This window comes from Scatophagus argus, chromosome 3, assembly GCF_020382885.2.
Source record: "Scatophagus argus isolate fScaArg1 chromosome 3, fScaArg1.pri, whole genome shotgun sequence".
NCBI classification, from domain to species: domain Eukaryota; kingdom Metazoa; phylum Chordata; class Actinopteri; family Scatophagidae; genus Scatophagus; species Scatophagus argus.
The window spans coordinates 11,765,670-11,780,837 of NC_058495.1; the positions used below are offsets into that span (position 1 = coordinate 11,765,670).

The 15,168-nt window shown below is 39.4% G+C and overlaps 1 protein-coding gene across 6 annotated transcripts in view; it reads right to left on the reverse strand.

Annotated features, from left to right (window-relative positions):
• The window catches only part of LOC124056268 (SLIT-ROBO Rho GTPase-activating protein 3-like), a 31,798-nt gene extending 20,423 nt beyond the window's left edge, over positions 1-11,375 (reverse strand). For all 6 annotated transcript variants that reach the window (XR_006842967.1, XR_006842968.1, XM_046383519.1 and 3 more), the window contains exons 1-2: positions 10,891-11,375; positions 4,040-4,235 (exon numbers count right to left, since the gene is read on the reverse strand). Coding sequence is in view for 4 of the 6 variants with exons in the window: in XM_046383519.1 (XP_046239475.1) it covers positions 4,040-4,235; positions 10,891-10,957 (263 nt within the window). In the remaining 2 variants the exon portion in view is untranslated. The remainder of the gene's footprint in view (positions 1-4,039; positions 4,236-10,890) is intronic.
• Between the last annotated feature and the right edge of the window lie 3,793 nt (positions 11,376-15,168).

The following is a 15,168-nucleotide window of genomic DNA, read 5'->3' on the forward strand; positions in this document are numbered from 1 at the left end:
CATCCCAGGTGTTGCACAATTATTTCAACTCTTATAAAAATAAACTTATATAGTTATCTTATATAATTAAACATAAAACAAAATGACCAGTCCAGGGTGAACCCCGCCTCTCGCCCGTAGTCAGCTGGGATAGGCTCCAGTCCCCCGTGACCCTGACGGATAAGCGGTATAGAAAATGGATGGATGGATAAAACAAAATGAAGACCATCTTACAGACCACTCAGATCTTACACTTGATCCATTTCTGAGGCCTTGAGAGATCAAGGGGTCACTGCACATGTGGTGAGGAATTAGCAAAAAAAGGAGGCAGCTGTACACACACACACTCACACACACACACACAGAAGACATGCTGACTGAACTTGCCTCCTTGCTCGAGGGAGCATGTGAGTTCAATTATCCTCACGCCAAAGAGTTTGTTTGTCTTCATCTTTTGTCTTTAGAGCGCATGTAACTGTTTGTGACTTCAGTATAAAAATGGTGTGATATTGCTTTTTATGCTCAGTGCATGCTTAAACCACCTTTTACTGTTGGGGGATAGTTGAACGCGGGATTCAAAATCTTACTTGTCCTTTAATGGCTGGCGAAAAGGAATAAGAGTGAAGTTGAGTAATTTTAACACTTTGCATGACTTTGCTGATAGGGAAGAGGACATTCAAAAGGAAGTTCACACCATGATAGCAGTCTCTGCTGATTTGCACCCACACATCCATTTATCATATCACACAAGCTGTCAGCAGCTACAGAAAGAGTAATGAACTATGTCAATTTGTAGAGTAAAGCTACTATTAATTGAAAATCTGGTTTTCTCAGAAGCTAATATTCTTTCACAACCTTGTGAGTAGTAAGTGTAACTTGTTTAAGGCTGCGCACTCCTTATTATTTGTACAAGAATATATATATATATAATATAGCACAGAGCTCCACCAGCAGTAACATCCTGACCATAAAGCATGACCATGAACACATCACCAGATTTTTTTCTTGCACTCTGCCACACTGAGCACTGCAGGTTTGTACAGCCCCAGCCAAAATGAATAAATAAATTTAATGAACGCCCAGGATTGTTGCGGTCATTCAAATATAACATGGATAAAACAATGAAGGGCAGTAAAAAATCCCTGAAGGAGTAAGAACAATTTTAGGATGAATTTATATTTTTCTGGTTCCGATCCAGTATAAATTCAAAGCTGCCATACAGTAATTATATAAACAATATAACTGAAAATTCTGGCCTCTGCAGTACAAACACTACAGTCTATTTACTGTCTCTAATAGTCCCTGCTTTTCACACGGCTTTCATCATAATACTTTTCAAATTCAAGGAGCATTTTCATGCTTCATGAACAGTTTGTTTTGCATACGTTTAATCATACATCTTTCACTTCATTCCAGACATTCTTCACTGATATTTTCAGACAGCCTCGAGGTTTTATTCTGGGTCCTTAATTATTCTGTGCCTGCATTTACTGGTCAAATAAGGCACATTCATTGCATTTATATAATATATCTCCTCTTAAAAACTACATGCTATGTTGTCTATGAAACAATGTCTAATAAATGATTCCAAAAATACTGCTGAACTCTCTGATCCCCAGCAGCGTCTCAATCTCAGTTTTGAAGTTTGCACTAAAAAGAGCCGTCCTGACTTGTTTTCCGTCATTTGCTTTTTGAAGTGAAATATGACTCATTTTCCTGGTGAGGTGAGGCTGACTCTCATCTTCAGCTGATGCTATTTTCTAAACTTTAACAAAGAAAAGAAATCTTACGTGCACCATTCTAACTCCCTCCATGCATCCAAAACAATAATGAAATTTAACCAGATTGGTCCTAATAGCAATCACCGAGTTGCACTGGTTTATTAACTACAGTTTCTTTTGTATAACGTTTCAGTTCAGAGTTCAAAACACATTCTGTCAGTCCAAAGCTGAACATTTTTAATTGTACATTTCTAATCTTTGTTCTATTGTTGAATGTCACATTTGGAATTTGAGATTCTTGGAAATTACTCTTGGCTTTTCATGCTTAGTGTTGACTCTGTAGTTTAGTTTATGATTCTATCCTTTTGCCTGGAAGGAACAATGTTGAAAAAGTAGCACAAAGTTAGTACGACAGGACAGCAATCTGAAAAGTTCTGTGTTAAAAAGAGTTGAACTCGTGATGCTAAAAGGTAATCCAGAGTGCTGGGCATCAGCATCTTCTTTGCTTTCATCCTTTAACACTTTGATAAAAAACACAAGAACAAGCTTTCCCTACAGGCCCCCCCTTTCAAGCAGAGCAAGTGTTTGATCATGTACATGGGATGCCAGGGACCTGATGCTCTTGAATAAGGATGAGACAGTGGTATTCAGGACACAAAGGAATTGATGCAAACTGTTCATGGAATATGATAGTAGAAGGTTTTCCAACTGACAGCATACACAAAGTACAACAATTTCTGTACATCACAAAGCACAAGGAACTAGAGAGAGCCAACAATGCAAATGGGGATTTCTTAAGTATTTTTTAAACACGCTGTATATAAATTGTCTTTTCAAAAAAGGCACACAGTCATGTTCTTTTATAATCACATTTTTGCTGCAGACACTGTATTGCAGGAGGTTTTGAAAATGTTTGATGACAATCTCCTTCTAACCCTTTTTTTTTTTTAGATCCGACACCAGAAATGAAAATCTGAAAATAAGAAAGAAGGGCAGTGACCCCTGCTTTTGTTTTAAAAAAAGAAGGAAAAATACCAGAGAGAGTGCAGAGCCAACTGTGAAACTCCAGAAGAGGCGGCTCCACAGGATTATTAATGATTGAGACTTAGTCGGTCCGTTGTAGTCAGAGTATGAATCTAGCCTTTGACAGAGAGACATAATGATGACCATTTAATGTGACGGGGGAGAATCTGGGACAGTGGGGTGTAGAGAGAAGTCATGCAATGCGAGTCTCTTGCAGGGGTCTCCCTCTGAGGCAACGCTCCATTTATCAATGTCCCAGTGACGGGAGCTCTCCGCCATGATCAGACTTTACGTCCAATTGGCCGGAGAGACTGAAAGAGAGATGAAAAGATCTCTCCTGAACAAACCAACGACTTTGTTTCACATGACTAACACAGCCATGTCACATGAACGGGTGTGAAACTGCCTATGAAATGAATCAATTATACCATCTGTGCTGTAGTGCTTTAAAAAGTAAGTTTGATTTCCTGCCCAGTTAATTCAAAACTACAACACCGTGATTTTAGAAAAAAAAGTAGATTCTTCAATAGGTTTTAATTTTGCCAATTAATATTAACTGTCAACTCGCCAGCTTCTTCAGGAGCTTTCATCCACACCGGAAGCCTTAATCAGTCTGATGAGAAAAATTTTACACTTAAGATTTTTGATTAAACGTACTCATGTTAACTCTGATAATTATTTTCCTTGTTTACCACCACGCATTCAAATCAACCACGTGGACATGGGCAGCATATGCAGTTGGTCTAACAGTCATTGCGAGCTGCATGCTAGGCAGGGCATCTAAGCAGGAATTCCTCAACGTGCTGCACGGTACATTAGTTGCAAGACCGCAGAACTTCCTTATACAAACATTTCAGTCAGTTTAAGTCAATCTGAGTAAAACAGCTCATATTGTTTCTTTCTTCAGACTCTTATACTCTTATGAGTATTTGGGTAGCAGTCTAGTGTGAAGTTCTTTGAGAATGGAAATGAAATGACAGCCACATAGAAAAGCCGGGGCGGCAGTGGTGGGGGGTGGTGGGGTGTGGTGGGGGGGATAAAGAGTCTGACCTAGTTGGGAGAAACACAGCAGCCTGGGGCCACAAGCTTCCTTGGCCCTGGCTTCATTTCAGGTCATTTCTTCTGCTCTTATTCCTTCTCCCCTTTCTGCTGTTTATCCCCTTTTTGTTGTTGTGTCTACCTCTCTCCCTCTCTCTTTTCCCATCTTTCTGTGCTGTGCCATTGATCAGAACGAAATACCTAACAGTTATTCATCAGTCAAACACATATGATACAGATACTCCAGTGCTTAGCAGACAGACAGTGGGGAGACTCACTTTAAATGCTGGTGCTCTCTGGAGGTGCGGATCTTGGCAGAGTAGCGCTCAGCCAGTTTGTCCAGGCCTCTGGAGTACTCCAGCTGGAGCTCGGCCTTTCGACGGAAGAACTCCTGCAGGTCCTGCAGCAGCTGCAGCCGAGACTCAGACTGCTGCTCCAGACAACGGAACTGCTCCACCAGCTGGTTACGGATCTCTGCATATCAAACAAGGGAGATGTTCAGCATAAATAGCGCCTCTCTAGGGGAGTGTGTGTACATGCTGGGCCTCGTTTCTGCCTGCCAAACAGTGCTGGAGGTCAGCGTTTAACCTACAATCCTTTAGCAGTAGATTGAGGACAGCACATGATGTACAAAATAAAAACGTGAGGAAACAGTCAAGCGCAAGCACTAATAAAATTACATAGTCATCATAATTGGATAAATCTGGATGTCAAAGTGCATTATTCTGCTGTGTGTGTGTGCAGTGGGAGGGAGGTAGCGGGGAGGGGGGTGTCTAAATGCCGGGGTGGCACGCGTGCATATGATATGCATGTCTGGTGATGGCAGCAGACAGCACGGAAAAATATAAAATAGGTCAGCTCCTCAAAATGCATTGTGCTGAGCGAGCTTTCAGAGAAGTTTGTCTTGAAAAAACAAATTGCAGGCATTCTTTCGATTACAAGATTGCTGTGGTTTTCAGCCTAAGTGGTTTGGAAACTCACTGCTCCTGCTCACAGTCTGGGAATGAGGAAAAACTGTGCTTTAGAATTTCAAAATGACATCTGTAAAATATGGCCAATATGTTGTTTCTTTTCCAAAGCAAAAAAAAAAAAAATAAAAAAATAAAAAAATAACCACTTAAGATATTATTTCCAATTTGTAGCACTCTTGGCATGCTATGTGTTGAGGTAGGTAGATTTATTGTTAATTTATTTTTAATTCTGTGCTGAAACTTCATCTGCTTGCTTTTTTTAAAAATATAGTTAATTTTTAGGTTTTACAAAATGACCTGGAATAAATATCCACACACTCCCTGTTGGGCAGCTTGCATTGGCAAATGGCTGTACCTAAACACCTCTGGGATTACAGGTGATAAAAACGTCCAATGGAGTAGTAACATCACTTTTATGATCCTACATTAACAGTGAAAAGCAATACAAATGGCATTTTTACTCCATCCATATACAATTTATAGCAAGGCAGTCATAAATCCAGTGGCTCAGTGGCTGCTGAATGTGTGACTGCAGACAAATCATAAGACTCAGCAGAGCCTACGGTGCTGAGTGATACGGTCGACATCACAATCAGGATAAGGATACTTTAACAAAATCTAGAATCCAAAATCTAGAAATGTGCATAAAATATCTGAAATGAAATAATGAAAACAAAGTGATCCAATGTTATTTGCTAAGTAAGACAAAAGTCTTCATTTTTATATAACAAAAATGTTTGCTAGTTTTTAATTAAAGCTTGTTTTAAATAAATCTAGACTGACAGACTATGTTTTGAACTTTGAACTGAAACATTATACAAAAGAAACTGTAGTCATTTGGATGGCAAACATTGGTAGAGCAATAACACCATGAGATAGTTATCATATTTTAAATTATTGTAGCTTTATCAAAAAACCACAACAATATGACAGACCTCACAGAGAGAACTGAAATTAGTGCATATATACTATGCTAAGCTTAAATACTGTCGAGATCATGCCTATGGATTACACACACACACACACAGGGAATAAACAAGGCTTCTATCTCCTCAAGACAATAAGAAGCAGTTGAGCAACATTGAGATGGCTCAAGATTCCATTATGACAGACTGTTTCAATCATGCATATGACTGCTGTGCACAGAAAGAAGCTCTGTAGAAATTTATCAATGGATAAAGATGGCCTGGCGGAAGAAAAGCCCTTTTGTTCACTTCTAAATGCTGTTTCTGTATCTAGAATAAAGGATTTAAATGATGCCTCCCTCATCGTTGTCTGCGAGTGAAAATGTGAATGAAAGTGCAAGAACGAGAAAGGCAACAATACATATAAAGTCCCTTGCTGCTTGGAAATGTGCCCATCATGGTCCCCATAGTTGCCCAGTTGCCTGGTTACATACCTCTGGAGGCATCTCAGGCCAGTTCCCTGTTCTGCCAGTCGCAGCAGTCAGTCTGTTTAGCATAATGGCCAAGGACAAGGGCAACTTTCTGCACTTACAAATACTCAATAAACAGCCTGTGCTGATGAGCGAGGCAGCAATCAAGTTCAAAATAGCGGATGCGATGTACTTCTGTGCTAAAATAGACCACTGAACAGCACAATTTGTTGGCCTGTGTGACTTTAATCATTTTTAATCATGTAGCGACAGTGTCAAAGAAAGAGCAGACAACACAGTGAGAAGATCTGAACTGATTTAACAGCATAATTTTATCAGTGAAACACCAAATAAGCTCCTGATATTTGCATTCGCTCTCTTGTGAGCAGGTTATTTTTAGCACATAAACTGTTACTAGGGACTGTGTAACACTGCACTACATTCGATGAATGATTCAAGCCTTTGCAGAGTAATGCATAATTACAAGGAAGCTGGCAGGGAGTTCAAGTGTATAATGTACAGGGAAGTAAGCCTCAAAAGCTAAAAACCTTTCTCCATCTTTTTACTGATAACACAAGAGTGGAGTATGATGTTCTTAAATGAAATGCCAAGTCATTTCATCTAAGCTTCTCTTCCTGTGAAAAATGTGTGGCCAAAATGAATAAGATGTTCCACGCCCAACAGCTTGTGGAATTTTCACTAACAGGACTTTATCCATTTGTAATGTTTAATTTTCTCCTAACCCATATGGTTAGCAGCCTGGTATGTTCTTTGATGTGATTTTGGTAAGCATTATGAGCGAAGATGAATTGTTTCCAGAGAGAGCAATACTGAAGGAGAATAAAATGATGAAAATAACTGTCTGGTTGTGACTGAGTACATGGGATATGGATTCACGACAACATGACACAGATCATCTTTTTTAAAACGCATACAACTAAAAGAAAGCCACGCAACTACAGAATATCCGCAAACTGAAACATCCTTCAAAACGCCCTCATTGTTAAGTCATGTGTGATCACTGTCTGAAAGCGTATGCCTTAGAAAAGTTAAATGGCTCGCTGAGCTCAGCAGTCATGAGGCCGTGACCTCCTCTTTCACCCTGAAGTTCAAATGCAGTACATCTGCAGTGGCTACCTGAATGGATCTCTGAAAGATAAAGTAATGAAATGGGTGGAAAACACTGGACACTATTGCCTTGACAGCAACAAACATCACATAGTGAGGAGTCCTTGACACCATAGTAGCCTGCTTAAATTGGGTAGCTATTGCTATGGCCAGTAGCAGTCTCGGGGGCTGTGTCTGCAGTTAGCCATGCGTGGCTAGTCATGTGGCCAAACCCAGACTGACACGTTGACATAATTTGGTACAAATCAAGGCTGCGCTCTGTGAACACTTGTCTTCCGAATGCGGTAATGGCTATGGTATGCCTTTACAGTTTATTGGCTTGAGTTCACATTTTCCCTCTCGCTCTCTTCATACAAATATCTCTAACAAGGAAAAGCATTGCAATTTATGCAGCCGCAGGACAGGAAAATCCAGAATGTGCAGAACAGAATTCCGAGCAGTTTCCTCTTGAAGTATCTCAACTGTGGGCATGCATCTGTCAACAAAGCAACAGACGATGTCTCATAATTGTTTCCAAGGCACTAGAAACAAATATACTGTTCAAATGTTGCAACGCAACCCGGATATTTTAAGACAGTATCAGTCTAAGCATTCTTTCTTTATGATGAATACAAGCAGAGAGGTGTGTCTACACGTTCCTGAACATGGCTGGAGGACGACTGCCTTTAGTGAGATTCGATTTTGACAGTCATTACCTGGCCAGTATGAGCAAATTAAATCCCTACATAATTTTTTTTTTTTATTTTAATCATATTTTTCAATAATGTTTCAGGGACAGATATCATTGTTAAGTCAATGCTGCATAAATTTCCGTATCGTCCCACTGCAATGGTAAATCTTACAATAACTGGTTTACAATATCCTCTATTAGAGCAATTTGTGCATGAGACTAAAGCGGCTGGACTCCAAACTGATCAAATGGCATTAAAGATAATATGGCCTACAGCTACAAGTACAATATGATGCATGATGAAGGGCATCCCCTCATTTCCTTTCCTTCCGTTTTGCTTTCGCAATCAGTATGAAGCTTAAAAGATACTTCAAGCAGGTCAATTACACTCTTTACAAGAAAAAATATGGGGATAACTCAAAGAAACCTGTATTTATGTATATATAGTACTACTCGGGAAGTCATGTATTGGTCACAACCCAAAAAATGTGACTTTAGATGCCGACTAAAGACGAGATGATGACTCATACCAAGCAGTATCTGCTGTCAGTCATCAATAAAACAGGAATGGTACAATTGTAAACAAACACACCCAGATCTGTCAAGCAATGAGCTCAAGATACATGTCAACACTTACTGTTCAAATGTGATTGAGACCCCACTTTTTGCTGAAATGTGGTATGTCAACGCAAAGTACATTAGATTTGGGCCTGATTGAACTACTGTGTAGTCAGCAACTCAGCATTATTAGAGGCAAGTGTCAATGTCAGAGTAAAGCCCCCACAGCTCCGAACTGATCTAAGCCCAGTTTGCAAATGAGCTTAAGATGTCAGCTTAAAAGCTTTTCCTGAAACTGAGACGAGAGAGACGGAGCTGTGATGGCTCTCTCACAACCACAAAGCTGGTGTGGAGACCAGAGAGCGAGAGGGTGTGCGTGAGTGTGTGAAAAAGTGACAGAGTGAAGGAGTCACACAAATAAACAAACAGACAAAGACAGCGAAAGGGAGAAAGTAATGCACACCTCTGTCTGCAAAATACTAATCATACTCCTCATTCCAGACATATGCTGACAAGCTTTAGTCATATCCGTTCTATGAATGAACAACAGCAGTAAGGTCTAAATTAGAATCTGACTTTGGTGAAATACTGTACTCACACATATTTGCACAGATACTCTCATGACTTCATCAACAGCAATTCAGCAGCATCACGTTCATACCAGTTTCTTTTATAGATTTGGCATACACTCAAACTAGTTAAATCCAGGCCATACATACAGCAATTACTTTTCAGTAGAAGGGGCCAAATTGTGTGCATGCATGTGCATATCAATATTAAGAATAAAATGACAGATGTAGTTTTTATTCCTATAGTGAAATATGAAATAGAAAATATAGAAATAGAAAGGATATAACATTACAGCAGGATAAACCAAATGAATCTTCAATCAAAACTTCAAAACAAAAATCAAAGCTGGAAAAATGGACCAGGCTAATCTAATATCTCTCTCTCTCTCTCTCTCTCTATAGATATATATATATCTATATAAATATAGATATATATATATATACACACACAATAACAAAAATTTCATGTTAGTGGAAGGAACTAAAAGTACTGTCATGTCTATACGTTCAATTACTAGCCTATAGCTCTGACCAAAGGAAACAAAATTTTCCTACCAGCTCCTCTAAAAATTCATTATTAACACATTAAAACTAATGATAATGATATTGTCAAAACAATAAGTTGTGGTTTTACAGGTGGTTATGTGCTGCCCTGCTTCTTGATTTCAGGAAGTCACTACACCAGTCCAGCCAGTCTTTGCTAAGCTAAGCTAACTGTTTGCCAACTGCACCTCCAGATATGAAAGTTCAACTTCTCATCGCCGTTTAAATACACGTGAAGCACCTTGAAAATGCCTCATGTATAATGATACAGACATAAATAGAAGAAAATAAACGTTTAAAATGTCCAACAACTGCTTTAACTTAAGTGAGCTGATTTGTTTCATACTGAACAATTAGCTTCAGATAAAAATGCTGTGGTTGAGTTAATGTGGCCTTTTCAAATTGTAGCTTATATTAAAAGAAAGCCTATGTTCTTGTGTGTTTCTGTGTATCAAACCTGATAACCTACATACCAAGCAAAACCACAACTGCGAGAAGGTGATGCACAGAAGTGTTAAAGTTGACACTGCCTAAAAGGCCAAGAAGACAACCCACCTATGCGCTGTCTATACCAAGTCTCAGGGTTCCAGGGTTTATCCAGCCATGTATTTAGCAGCAGACAGTAAAATCCTTTCATGGTTCATAATTCATACAGACACCATACATTATTTATGGGCTTTCTGAACTGTTTGCTGTGTGATCTTCTCAAGAATTCACCTCTCCCTCCTGATACTACACTTTGTCCTGGAGTGTCAGGAAAATACCATATTGTCTTTTATAATGATATAGCTATCGTTATTTGCAAACTTTAACCTTTTCTTTTTCTGAGTAATTTAGAAAATGTACCCAGAAGAATGCTGTACGAGAAGGCAAGGTGCACGGCCTCCAGTCTATTGTAGAGATCGTCCAAGGTGAATTGATACATTCCCTTGGTGGGTGTGCAGCATTAGGACAGTCTCACACAAATACCTGGCACACTTTGAAACAAATTATCAAGCCCCAGAAGCTTAAGGCCACACATGCAGGGTTCAGCATGTTACATGACACACAGCTACCTTCAGTACAAACCGGTTCAACCAAGTTCCAACTGATTTATTCTGGCATTGGAATCAAATGATTGGATTTCCCCAAATGCTTAAAGGCTGAGTTAAAATGCCATGAATGTAAGACAGATAGGATAATCATCTCCAACTATAAAATCTGTCCCACCCCTCAGCACTTCACACTGAAAGCCATACAAAGCTGTGTGGTTAAGTTACGCAATAGTGTCTTCACACAGGGAATAACAATGCGAGCAGGCCTGCACGTTACCAACCTTTCACTTGGGTCTCATATTCGGCAATAATCTCTTTGTCCTTCTTGACTTTCGCCTGAGATGACATTTTTGGGAGAACAGATTGTGCAATCCTCGGGCAGGAATCAGCGTCTCAGATGCCACAATGCAGCGTTTGCCCTGCCTGCAGTCCTCTCCAGATAGTTGAGCAACAATCAAATGCGAACCATCGCCCGCTTGACACAACTTCGGAGATTAAACGCACTCGAGACTGCGAGGTTGCTGCGCTGCGTTCAAGGCGACGTCGACCTAAAAGTGCATAATGATCTCCGTCCCTGACCACTCCTCTTCACCAGCACTCTTCAGTGAATCGGAAAACAAAACACGTTTGATGTACATTTCACTGAAAGGAGCAGTTACGACAGCCTGTACGATAATAGCACAGAGCCCCCTATCCAGTCTGCCTTTCCTTCACTCCCCCTCCACCGTCTCTCTGTCTCGCTCCATGCAAGTTCAATGCTTCTGCAGAAAAGGCTGAATGGACGTGAAAGTCAATGTGAGACTCCTCCCCCAAGCCCCCTCCCCCTTCACCACTTTTTTTTTCTCATGGATGATTTACAATTTGTATGACTGAACTGATATGCATATCTTTGCCAATAACATACAGCTATGTCGTAATCCACAGCTGTAAGAATGCATACATAGTTTGCTCTTGATGAGGGTTTCAAAGACATCTGCAGTATGACACTGAAGCTGACAGCAGACAATGGATAGTTATCCAGCAACCCGGACATTTGTTTTAATTCACGTTCAAATGTTTGGCTTGTTATACTATATTGATAATGCACATCCAGTCATCCCCTCAGTGCTCTTCCCCTGTTCTGTGACATGGAATACAAGGCTGTTAGAACATGAATGAAAGCATGAATGATCTACGTATTGTAATGCAAATGTAATGCATTACTAATAATAACTGAGGGACTCTAGTGTAAATAGTCTTTTTCTTTTCTGTACTGTGTACAGATGCAGGTACTTGCTTCCTGTGTATTTATTCTTTTTTTTCTGCACATCCTTTTCTTATCCCTGCGTGCTTTGCACCCTCTATATCCTGTTTGCTCCTGTAACACTGCACTGCAATTTCCCAGTTATGGGACTAATAAAGGATTATCTTATCTTATCTCTTATCTTAAATAAAATAGTATTTTTGAAACAATCTTTGCTCATTGTTGATGGAGCCCCCATCATTTGAAAGCTGTATTCTCACATCTCAAACTCATGTTACTGCATACTTATGAAAAACACAAGATTTTTGTCTCGTAATTAGCCTGAGATCTTTAAAAGCATCTATTTTAGGTAACTGACTGGGCCTGCGGACTTGAATTGTGCAGGAACAGCTCAGTTTCAGAATGTGTTAACTGACCTCAGCCGTGATAAAACTGGGAAGGCCGGAACTAAACAATTATTTTCATTGTTGTATAACTGCACAATTATTTTCTGTCCGAAATCAGTGAAAAATTATGTTAGAATTTCCCAAGAGTTCAAGGTGATGTCTTTGGATGTCTTGTATTTTCTGACCAATAGTCCAAAACACAAAGATATTAATTTTACTTTCATGTACAACAAAGAAAAGCTTACACAGGAAATTAAAATACTGGGATTAAAATATACCCCAAAACAACAGTTTGGTCTTGTTAACGTATTCCTGAGGTCTTACAAAGCGACTGTGTTCCCAGTGAACCTGTTCTTTATGGCTGCAACATTTTGACAATGAGGATGGGGTATCTTTCCAGAGAAACTCAGAATGGGTCAGTGAGTCACTCTATCCTGCTCTTTACCCCTCAGTGCTCTTCCTTTCATCACAATTTTAGGACAAATATTGTCAAATAACTGCTTGCGATTTGTTAATAGTAATTGTGTGCTATGTCTTTGACATCTACCAAAAGTGTGTTTTGTCTCAAATCAATGTACAGTCCACAGAACGCCACAGGAAGTCCTTCCTCCCTGTGGCTATCGAACTCTTCAACTCATCCCCTTTCTCCACATAGGACAATAACAATTTATCCTGCACTGCAATTAACACTTTAAGATTGTATCCGCACCTTATCTGTCGCCATTCTGCACCTTATCTGCTGTTATCTATCTCATGTATATACTCTGTTATTTTTATATATATATATATATATTACTCTGTTATTTTTATGTTTTGTGTGATTACTTGCTACATTTGTATGCTTCTTTGTATTGTAACCCTGGCACAACAATTTCCTGCAGGATCAATAAAGTTCTTGTCTTATCTAATGTAAGCTTAACTAATTCTTTTCAAAGGTCTATGTGTGCAAAGATTGCATATTTTGAACTGTGTCAAGACAACCCAGTGCCTTGGCATTTGCACCCACTTCTCAGGAAATCTGTTGGCTACTGTCAGCCTGTGCCATGACAGTTAAGGCTGGGAGAGAGCCCAGGAGAAATGTGCAGAGGGAAGCGTTCAGTTCTCACCACACAATCTCCACTTCAACTTCTAATTTCCTGAGCAAATGTTACTCACCAATCCTTTGGCCACAGAAGGAGCCTGATAAAAGTTGGAGCGGGCTTGAAAATAATGTGAAAAAGCTGTGTCTAACTAGGCCATGGAAACTTTAACACCATCCACTTATGGGCCTTTATAGGAGCAGTGATCATCAGAAGGTCCACCAAGAAAATATTAGCTTCCTTCAGGAGGCTAATAAAGATCCCTTGCTGTGTAAATGTCAGAATTCCAGCAGTTTATGGTGGAGTTATTCAGGTTCATACCTAATATTTACTGTGCCATTTTAAACATAAATGCATTTACACCGAGTTAGGTGTCTATCATTTAATGATTTACTAAAATGTTATTGATTAATTCAAGCTAATATTTGATGTAACCTCATTTACACTGCAGAGTTACCGTCTGGATGGCATCAGATTACACATCTGTCCTGAATGAACTGACAAATCAAGTGTAGATTTCATAGTTTTTAATACAGTAATTAAAATTCTAAATTATTTCCCCTGACTTTTAAGTAGATTATATATTTTCCACAACCCAACAGTCAAGAATTTGGCCTCCAAGTGTCATGTCCATGACAATAAAACAATGTGCTGTTCGTTTTAAAGGAGAATGTGTATATGACAGGGTATAATTACAACATATTAAATGCGGGTTTAAGTGTTTTGAGACCAACTGTTGCACATGATTACTGCTGTGTATGATGTTTGTTTATACCAGATTCTGGTTGTTTAAAGTCATTTGGTTTCTAGTGCACCACACCCACCTTTCTTGAAACAGGCAGTTTAGAGTCATTAACATAATAACGCCATTATTCCTGAGACGCAGCCCCCATTGGTCGGCAGTATTGCTGGTTCCTTCCCTTCCTTTGGCTGATGTGTAAAGGCTATATGAGCCTGATTAAGACTTGAATGGAAGATACTGGACATTAAAAATATCTTCTTCTTTTTTTTCTTTTTTTTTTAAAAAAGTAATATTGTAAGTTGGCATAATTCACTCTGCTACTGGGAAAAGATAAACCATGTTATGTAATTAATTCAAACCTACAGCATTTTCTTGTCTTAGTCATTTTACTGTTTTGACATAAGATCTAACTTCCATCCATCCATTTTCTATACCGCTTATCCATCAGGGTCGCGGGGGAGCTGGAGCCTATCCCAGCTGACTACGGGCGAGAGGCGGGGTACACCCTGGACTGGTCGCCAGTCAATCGCAGGGCCAACACACAAAGACAAACAACCACACACTCTCACACTCACACCTAGGGACAATTTAGAGTAGCCAATTTAACCTAATGTGCACGTTTTTGGTATTGTGGGAGGAAGCCGGAGAACCTGGAGAAAACCCACGCAGGCACAGGGAGAACATGCAAACTCCACATAGAAGGGCCCAGACCGGGATTCGAACCTGGAACCCTCTTGCTATGAGGCGACATAAGATCTAACTTATTATCTGTAATTTAAAGAGAATTTTAAAAATCGTTTTCCTATTTCTGTTTTCAGGAACCACACTGCCATATGAGAAGTTCCAAATTGGTAGAATATTGTGATAAACTGATGAGATTTCATCTGTCTACAAAGTTATGCAAACCCATTTCTTTCTTTTGCTACAATTCAAAGCAATTCTGACCTGTGAGAGCCTATCATATGTTTAGAAATGTGATAATATAGTAATTTTTAATACTGGTCATATTGGTTCCATCAAAAATAGTAAACCTTATTAAATCAAACTACTCGCATAAATTTCATTCCATTATTGAATGAAGTTCAAAGTTTGATCAAGCCATCATTAAT